This window comes from Anoplopoma fimbria, chromosome 21 (genome assembly GCF_027596085.1).
Source record: "Anoplopoma fimbria isolate UVic2021 breed Golden Eagle Sablefish chromosome 21, Afim_UVic_2022, whole genome shotgun sequence".
In the NCBI taxonomy this organism is placed as follows: domain Eukaryota; kingdom Metazoa; phylum Chordata; class Actinopteri; order Perciformes; family Anoplopomatidae; genus Anoplopoma; species Anoplopoma fimbria.
In genome coordinates this window covers 18,773,788-18,783,961 of record NC_072469.1, presented here as the reverse complement: position 1 = coordinate 18,783,961, position 10,174 = coordinate 18,773,788, and the positions used below count along the sequence as shown (strand labels likewise).

Sequence of the window (10,174 nt, the reverse complement as noted above, 5' to 3'; positions counted from 1 at the left end):
AGAAAGTACCCGCAGTGTTTATGCAAACGACACAATTAACTCCAAATCACGGCTTGTTCCTCTGGTTGAATCTGTGCACAGATTCATAGTTTCCGTTTAACTGAAAAAAACAGACAATGCATGTCATTTTAAGTGCATGTAAGACATTATCTGTGTTACTTTATGTGCATTACCGTGGCTCCTTCAACAAAACTGGTCGCTATGTGCAGTTACTACAACGGAGGACTTTGAATCATGTCCCCCCTGCAGTTTGCCGCTGCGTTGGCGCTGTGCGATCTGATTGGCTCACATGCACCATTGGGGTTGCGTAACCGTGACGTCGCTGCACGCCATTGGTGGGTTTTCTTTTAGAGGCGGTGCATATTCGCACAACCCGGATATACGAGTTGTTTTCGTTTTTATCAGGGAGGACTGGTATTGTTTTCGTCTTTGCCTTGAAAATAAATGGGTAATTATGACTTCGTTGTGTTTTTTAAGAGTTAAGGTGTGCATTACGTTTCTTCCCCCCCACTTCTGCTTCTTTTAGAGACTCGTGGTCTATTATGATCACCTGTCAGTGTTGTGTATCTGGGTTGTTTGCATGTTTGCATGCATCTAAAATGAAATCGATTATTGATGCCTGTCGATGCGTACAGTGTATACGGTTCAGACGATCAACGATTATGAATTGGTATTAATTACGAGTCACGTTGTCAGGTATATTTGCCATATGCAACTTTGGATGTTTACCTTGTGAATGAGTGTGTCTTCCTTCAAGAGAACGTTATACTGCTCTGCACGTAATTACATTATTCCACTAAATAATCATTGCCAGAGATCGAAACCTTCCACGCAGCGAATCAAGGTAAAGTTGATCTTATTGATTTTCAAGAGACTAAAGTTACTCACTTCTCTCATCCCAATCATTACTCCTCTACTCTTATCTCTCTCTTGGTTATATCTCTCTTTCCCCCTGGCTTTGACTGCACTGCTCTTGCACACTCTGCCCAAAGCCTAATCCCCCCCACTGTGATTATCACATAATGCTTTTGCCTTGTTATCAAAATGGAGCAGATTTGGGTTTTGTTGTTGTTAAAGACTGATGGGCATGGGCTTAAAAAATTAAGAGACAATGTCATTATGAGGAGAACGTGGAGCGGCTGGTTGCATGAATTAAGTATAGGCATGTGCCTCTGCAGCTACACACTTAGTGTAATGAGTGTGGTTTTTTTTAGGGAGTCATTGAAGGTAAATTGGGCTGTGATCTCACTCTGCAGTCATAAGGTCAGTTTATACACTTTCCAGATGAAGGGAAGTGATAAAGGCAAGAGGGGTTATCTGTGCACTCAATTGGAAATAATTCCATCCTCCTGGATTAGCTTTATCATTTTAATCGTTTAAGAGAACCGAAAATGTTATATTCCACGAACATTGTATATGTACATATAGATATATAGTATATCTACGGTTTACGACTAACATGCCAAAGATTAAACATTTTAACTTTTGATTTCAATTGTTTCAATTTTAGAAGCTCCAAAATGATCTGGCTGTCATCATCATTTTCAGATAGATTTTTGTCTTGTTTTTATTTCTGTCATTTTAGTGCTGCTCTAAAATCCATATTTACCCTCTATAGACTTCTAGGAATTGGCAGACAGTTTTGTGTTCCTGTTACAGCTGTTAACGTCCAGTCCAATAATTGCATTTAGGTCTATAAATCATGTTGTCTCCGAGTATCACCGTATTTTTTATCATATTTGCAGTGCACTAGCTCTACTGCGTACATTTTGGCTGGAAATCGAAGCATTAAACTTCCAAACTAAGTTGAAAGTAGCCTATAACATGTTGGTATGTCATTGTGTGTACAATTTGCAGAGGCAGCATTACAATTCTCCAAATGAATTCAGAGATACAAAGGAGGGATTCCTAAAAGTAGGGTCTGTACAGTGGGTTTGACAAATTCTTAAATCTATTATCCTGCAGTGGCCTTCACATTCTCATAGATTTACTGGAGACAAAGAATTCACCTCACTTTCCACTCCCACACTTATTTTAATTGTTACACAGATTAAAATAACAGACAAAAATAATTGATGCTTAAACAAAAGCTAAGAAATATGCCGATCAAATTTTCCTCTGTATAACACATTTTGTTTGAATGAGGTGAGAGGCCCCAGTGCTCTCTGTGACTCCTAAGAACGACAAAACTTCAGTTCTCTCATTTATTAGCTGATCCGCTTTTTCTTCCACGGTCATTGTGCATCGGCCCTTTTAAATGTTTCATTACTTTTTAAGTTTTTTTTTTTTTTTTTTTTTTTGCAAACCCCTGTACTTATTACTCACACAGCCCCAGCATACTCAACCTTCCTACTCATGAAATCAATTAATTCTCTTAAATAATTTACCTTCTGAGTGAACCAGATTAAGCAGAGCACATTTTTTGTGTGTGTGTCAGACGTGCTGTTCTAACTGATGTGTGTTTTTTTGTGTTCAGGCATTAACTTGGCCCTCACCCCGTGGCTCGGAGGAGTCTTGGGTGATTACAAAAAGGGGAGAGCCTTGATAAAGCATTAGTGTGCGGCGCACACACGTACACACAGCCTGAAGACCCCTCTCTGCATTTGCACGCATTCATTTTTCATGAAACAGACTCATAACAATTAGTCTGGTTACCGCCTGGGTAATCTTAGCGTCCCCGTAATGCCTGTGGTCTGCTGTATGACATCACTCTCTTAAAAGTTCTAAATCTGACATTCTCATCCGTTTTCACAGTGAGGACATTAGAAGGCCATGGCTAATAGGCCTGGACTCGTTCCTGGCGAAAGAAGGGCAATAAAGTGAGGGAGTGGGAGAGAGAGAGAGAGAAAAAATGAGGCTAGAGTGCTCAGAGAAATAGGTTCTATTCACCAGAGCTTTTACACAAATGAATTTACATGAGCGAGAGAAGAAAATGTAAAGTTGTAATCCAGCATGCTTTGCCAGTGCATAGCTTATTTCTCGCTACAAGTATCACAGAAAGCCAAGTGACCGTTTATGCGTTATTTCAGCATATATATATTACGCTAACAACCAAGCATAGGAATTTAAACCCTGCAACATGACGTGAGCTTAAACAAGACTTTTAGACACAACGTTTCCAAATAGCATGGAATGATGGCCTGGTGAGCGGCTTCAGAGCACTTGTCCACTGCAGGGGGGGGGAAAGCAAAACGCAAATGCTCCACCTTCCCAGCATCCCTCAGTCTTTAGTCCCCTGACCTAAACACCCTCATCCCCTCCCTAGACACCAAAGCCAAGGTCAAGAAGAAAAAGTGCAGCCTTTCTCTCTCTCTATAGACTATTCCCTGGATGCCCGCACCTCAGTGGGGCTGAGCCGCATATGCTCCAGGAATGTCCCCTCCTCCTTTATTGTGACCGTCAGTCTCAAGGTCAGCTCCAAGGGAGAGGTTGGTGCTTATCTGTTTTTACCCCTCCCTCGTTTTTTTTCCTCCTTAGCTATCTTTGCCCCATGTTTTTTCACCCTTCACTGTATCAGTAAGACAGTAGTTTAGAGCTCCTAGCTGAGGGTTTCATGACGCGTTGTGTGTGACGCGTCTGTCTCTTTGTCCATCTGAATCTTCCTGTTGGGTAGCTGTCATTGCAGCCTGTTGTCTATCTTTCAGAGGACCCGGTGCAGCTCCGAGGCTTCAGTCTGATGCTCTGTACGCTTTTGTTGCCTCGTTTCTCCTTCCCCACACTGGTCATGGCCCCTTTTTGCCTTGAAGCGATGTTGCAGTGTGTTCCCTGTTAGATTGGATATTGTTGTTGTTGTTGTTGTTGTTGTTGTTGTTGTTGTTGTTGTTGTCTGTAAGATATGGCAGTCAGCCTTGAGTCAGTGCGCTATCTTTGTCTGAACAAGATGCACAGACTAAGGGAACAAGGGCAGAAAAAAAAAAAGGAAAATAAACTCTCATCTGACCTGACTCAAAATACCCTTTTAATATTTTCCCAGGAAGATCTTTTTAAAGTATTTTACACAGCTTTGATAGAAAAGCAAGACCCCAGATTTTCTGTTGCTTTTCAGTGAACTCCTCTAACCTGCCTTCTGAATGCTGGTTGTCAGTTGCCGACAACCAGGAGAGGGCATTTTTGTCTCTGGGTCAGTTGGTTGGCTGACCCACGAGAGAATTATCAAGTCAATACATCACATCAGGTGTGTGTGGTTGTGTGAAATAATCCGAGAGAGAGGGAGTCTGCTTGTATCTTGTATACGTTTTGTGTGCAGCTGTCTGTCCACAAACACACACACACCATGCCGGTGCTCTGTAAACACTGGCATTGACTGTGACTTTTGACTATTACATAAGGAACATGGATTTCAGCCGTCCACGGTAAGAGCCCTGTAAATTCAAATGCTTAATTTTTATAGGCAGCCCGGCATTGACTGAAGTGTCTGCTTGTTATATATTTGGCAAGTGCTGCAAGTCTGAAGGGAAGCTGTCAATAGCAATCCCAGCTATTGATATGGCAGTGGGCAGGAGATGTTACTTGGCCCCCGACTCTGGCATCCCTCTGATCCCTCTACATCATAATTACATTAATATTGACAGACCCTTGACAATAGTCACATTACTATTGATAGGTGGCTGTCAATACCGTGTTTCCCCAAATAAAACATATTCATTCATAACTTGTAAACTGCTCGATAAAAGGCTTTGAAAAGAATATTGGACCCGGCCGGGTTTGCTCTCCCGAGAGGGCTGCTGCTGCTGTGACGGGGATTTCCACCACCTGTGTGTGTTTCTGTTTGTGTGTGTTTGTGTGTTTGTGTGTGTGTGTGTGTGTGTGTGTGTTTGTGTGTGTTTGTGTGTGTTTGTGTGCATGCATGTCTGTGCTACCATGCAATGATAGATTAATTTAGCTCTGTATGAGGGCTCTGCATAGATCAAGGCTGCCATTGACATACATAGTCACACACACACACACACACACACACACACACACACACACACACACACACACACACACACACACACACACACACACAGGCACATAATCTCCACATTTTCTCCCATCAAGGAAAAACTTTCAGATTAAACTAAACAAATGGAGCCTGTTTATTGGGTACCATACACATTCTGACTACCTCTATTTATTTCTTTTTTTTAAAAGCCAGACTGCACTTCCGTCACAGGCGAGGTTCTAGTCACTAAACATGGCAGCATTTCGAATGCAGCTCAATGAATTTGTCACACCTGCTTACTTCAGCGTGAATTCACTCTTTTTTTCATTCATTTGCTAATTCTAACTTAGATGGAAGGTGTATCCTTGCTCTATTGAAACATCATGAATACACAGATGGTCCTGTGCGCCACAATAAACCCAAGCATTGCCACCGCATATTTGAATGTTTTTTTTTATTTTTTTATTTACCTCCTCGAGAAAAGTCTAAAGTGACCATCATCTCTCTCTTTCTGTCAAAACTGCCATATTTACCCGGCTGAAATCTCTTTTAAAGCCTCGTGACAAATCCTGTTCAGCGAGACACAAAAGCCACTGTCAAAAAAGGCCTCTCTGTCTCTCTCTCTCTCTCTCTCTCTCTCTCTCTTTGGGCCTCTTGCTCTGTCTCTCCCTGCGTTAGTTAGTCTCCCACTTCTTAAGCGTTTCATTTGAGGAAAGGGCAGATAAAAAAAAAAACTGGGGGAACTGTGAGCGGTTTGGAAAACGTTCGCAGCGCAAAATAGCCCAGACTTCACAATGGTGGGATCCCATATGGAGTCGACTCTAGGGGGAGGAAAATTGTTCCACATTTGGCAGATGTTTACGGTGTACCAGAGACTGTGCCGTTAGCCTAATCCCTAGTGATGTGATTTGTACACACACCCCTATCTCCAGAGGGAGCCGGCACCAAGAGCCCCCAAGCTTTGCCTCCCATGTGTGTGTCTGTGTGTGTCTATGTGTGTGTGTGTGTGTTGGATTGTGTGTGTTTATACACTGGAGAGAGCAGTCTAAGACCCCCTGCTCCTCTCCATTGCGCAGCTCAAAGGTTGCATTAAGGATGGGTTTTACATGTGAAAAGTGATTTCCGCTCCTATGTATAAAGAAAATATAACCTTCCGAACAGGATGGCCTCACCTCCAGGGCCTCATTCCTCCCAACAAACTAGTTGTCCTTTTAATAGTTGTTCCTTTTGTATAGATTTTGTTCATGTCCCTGACTTTAATAGTCAAGTATGTCGTGGCCTGTAGAAGGTATTTATTAATGTAAAGTCATGAGACACTCAATTATTATTATTATTATTATTATTAAACCTTGATTATTGGCAGGTTTTGGAGGAAGCTTATTTCTTTTCATTCTTTTTTTTTTTTTTTTACAACTTTTTACTTTTTTTTTAGTTTTGGCCTTATTGTGGATAGTTTTTTACTCTAATTTTTCATTTAAATGAAACCTGTTTGATTACTTGTTTGGATGCCCTCATCACTTCAGTGGAAAGCCAAAGTTTATTTTGTCAACAATGAAGTTGCTGTGTAAACCGTATCATGACATATCAGATTGAAGGCCCAAACTGAACAATAATGACAGGACTGTAAAAAGGGCTTTCTTGCTAAATTGAGAAAGAAAAAATGAAAACCACTCGATTAAATTCACGAAAAAACATGATAATCATATTTAAACTTAAACATTTAAATATTTTTTTCCCTGCAGCTTTGGAAAGCGAGGACAACCAAAAAAGGACGGCTGGAAGTTCTGGTCCAGAGACCGATGTTGACCCGCAGACCCCAGTTCTGCGCATCAGCCAGCTGGATGCCCTCGAGCTAGACTCATCCCTAGAGCAGCTGGTATGGAACCAGTTCTCCCAGTGCTTCCACAACTGCCGCCCAGGCCTGCTCACCCCGTTGGAGCCCGAACTGAGGGTCCTGCTCCATTTGCTCCTATGGAGGTTCACACTTTATTCCAGCAGTGTCACCGTGGGCCAATCCTTACTGAGTCTACGCTACCACAACACCCTCTCCACGTCTCCCCGGTACAGACCTCTGTCTCGCAGGCAGAAACTGGGACTGGCCCTGCTCACGGCAGGTCCTCGCTGGCTCCAGGAGCGCTCCCACAGCCTGCTGCTGTGCTTGAGTTCAGGAGGGCCTGTGTCTGAAGGAGACGGTGGTTTACTCCAACAGGGTCTCCGCAATTGCCTGACCTTTGTTTCTAGTATCACACAGCTCGCAAGTCTCATCAACTTCCTTGTGTTCCTGAGAAAAGGTCGCCATCCTGTGCTGGCCGAAAGGATTGTGGGAGCTCGGGCGGTTTTCAGTCAGCCCAACGTGGTCCGGGACGTAACCTACCAGTATATGAACCGCGAGCTGCTGTGGCACGGCTTCGCTGAGTTCCTCATCTTCCTCTTACCCCTGATCAATACAAGGAAGCTAAAGGCAACCGTGTTATCAATTATTTTGGGGGGAGGCGGTGCGGATAGAGACGGGGCGACAGAAGGGCAAGGCGTGTGGAAAGAGTGCGGACTGTGTGGAGAGTGGCCCACCATGCCTCACACGGTGGGCTGCCAACATGTATTCTGCTACTACTGCATCAAGAGCCACAGCATCGCAGACGCTTACCTCACCTGCCCCAAATGTGGAGTAGAGGCAGGGCAGCCTGAGCCGGTCAAGATGGAGGTGGAGATGATTGGCAGATGATCATTTGAAGTATCAGAAATTTGACTGAGTTTATTTTGTAATTTCAGGGACTTAATATAAATACAATGATGGTCCATGTCTTTATAGCTGCACATATAGAATACACATATTAACATAATCATGATTAACCACATTTGTATTATAATGTAAATGTATCTTTAAAGATTTCCACATTTTTAAAAAAAAATGTATTTAAAAGAAATCAACTTATCATGTAAGAATATTTTGAAAAGTATTCTAAACATGAAAAACAAATGGGGTTTAATAGTCACAGATTCAAGATATAGTGGTGTATGAGTTTATGACCTGACTTCAGTCTTTATGATGTCTGTCTTTCCTGAACACACATAGACCTGCTATGTTTAATATATGTGTGCATATATTGACAATCCTCGGCCCCTTCCGTTTCTCCGACTGGACTTTGGACAGAATTATTTGTCTTTGGTGCACTGGACAGACTACAGAGAACCACACAGCATATATTTGATGAGTGAACGTGTTGATTTATGCTCCAAATTGGTTTGTGTGTGTGTCTGTGTGTGTGTTTTTGTTGAAATGGGAATATTTGTTCTGATGAAAAATGCAGAAAGTCAGCTGAATTAATAATGGGAGGAATTTCTGATGCTTCTCATCATGGCCAAATTAGCATTTGTTGTGTATTTTGTGCCTAAATTGTATTTCAACATCATTAAAATTGATAGAGTGCTACCTCTTGGGTGTTTATTTAGTTAAGTGGAGAGAGAGAGAGAGATGAGGGAAAGTTATAACAATCAGCACACTTCTCTCTAGACAGGCCCGGCCGTTCTAACTCCCATTATCCGTTTTCACAGCACCCCAACATGCTCAAGATCAAGGGGGCAGCCGGGGGCTTGGATTGACTCACACACACACTTGACAGCCAGCCTCTCTTTTCCCTTGGCCTTTCTCTCTTTTGCTGCCTTTCCATCTCTCTCCCTCTGTAATCTCCAGGGCCCTCGCCCCTATAAGACTGTAGTAAACTGTACCAAAACCCTGGCAGTCGTCTCCTTCCTCGCAGGCGAATTACTCTCTAATCCCTGTAATGAGTCCAAAGATGCTTATTTATGCTGGAGTTAACCTCCACCAGTGAGCCCAGCCCCGGGCCAAACGCACCCCAGCTGAGTGAAGCCTTTCCTGGGCTGACAAGAGAAGAGTGGGGTTGGGCTGGGGCTACCTCCCACCTCTTCTTTCCTCCCCCTTCCTCCCCCCCCCTTCCCGCTCTGATCACTAGGGCTTAATTGCTGATTGCCGAGACGATCAATCGGAACTGCAGGCGTGATAGAAAGCCTATTGCGCAGAGCTGGTCTCAGATCTACCGGCTCAGACAGACGTACACACATTTGCACTCAGATGAGGTTAATGTTTCTGTTGAGCTGAGAGGATAGCATGAAATATTTGTCCTCATGAGGTGCATGAATGCCCCGAAGAGTAGTCGGTAGGTACTGACAGGATCCTTAATTATTTATGTTACTTACAATGTGATCTTTATTTCTCCCAAGAACTTCCGCAGGTTTGTAGAGCATAGTATGTACTAGAGTATACGTACTTGGTGGTGCAATGCAAAGTCAAAAGCACTGAAATGTACAGTTTAAAGCTCATGTATTGAAGTAGGCCCTCGATTGATTCAAAGAAAAATGTTCACCTTGAGGTAGAGGTTACAATCCTACATGATGATTAGTTTGACATTATGTACAGAACATAGGGGCTCATCGTATGGATATCCAGAGGCGCTCACAAATCAAGGACGTTCTGACTAATCCTATAGCAATGCATATAGAGCCAGAGACAGGTTTGTCAATATTTCATGCACTTCATCGCATTAATGTACAGCAAGTCCCAGTAGGTAAAATTAAGGCGATGTTGGAGATTAACCGTAATGCCCCTGGGACATGTCATTGTCTTAACATTCAGGCAGACTTACAATCCAAACCTTTTTGCAGATATTACTCTACAACTCCAACTGAAGTCCCCAAACCCCAGGAAAGAGAAAAAAGATAAAGAAGAAACAGTGCATTAAAGTCCATTAATTGAGTAAGGCCTATGGATTGAATTAGTTGGAAGTTGGAACAGTGCTCTGGAGTTAAGGAAGGTAGCTAGGGCTCTGTTAAGCCTATCTGTCTTTGGATCTTTTCTAATTCACAGGCTCTGTGTGGAGAAGAAAAAGAGGAAGAAGCCCAGATTCCCAGCGGCTATGCAAAGCAATCTTCCCGTTCACACGCAGCCATTTAGGGAGCAAATTGGCCCCGTGCCCCCTCTGACGAAGGTTTTAAGAGAAAGGGAATTAGGGCGTTGAATCCCTAACTAGATCTCCTTCTTTGATGAGCCTCTTTATCCGCCTGTCCCTCATCTCCATTTCTTTGATGTAAGGCGTTGATTTTCCTGATTAAATAGTTTTTAAAGTAAAAAGCCCTTCTCTTGGCTATGTAATACTGGGTACTTTACTGTACCTATTGTAGGTTCGTTTGTGTGCATGCTTGCCGAACGGTCCATCTGTGGTATTCTTTAATTGG

At 42.9% G+C, this 10,174-nt stretch overlaps 1 protein-coding gene across 1 annotated transcript; it reads left to right on the top strand.

The window, feature by feature from the left end:
• Nucleotides 1–381: 381 nt before the first annotated feature.
• Nucleotides 382–8,346, top strand: pex2 (peroxisomal biogenesis factor 2). The gene is made up of 2 exons (XM_054623189.1): nucleotides 382–448; nucleotides 6,667–8,346. Exons 1-2 carry the CDS (start codon nucleotides 445–447, stop codon nucleotides 7,644–7,646), a joined length of 984 nt encoding a protein of 327 aa, XP_054479164.1. The 5' UTR covers nucleotides 382–444; the 3' UTR covers nucleotides 7,647–8,346.
• The last annotated feature ends 1,828 nt before the right edge of the window (nucleotides 8,347–10,174 follow it).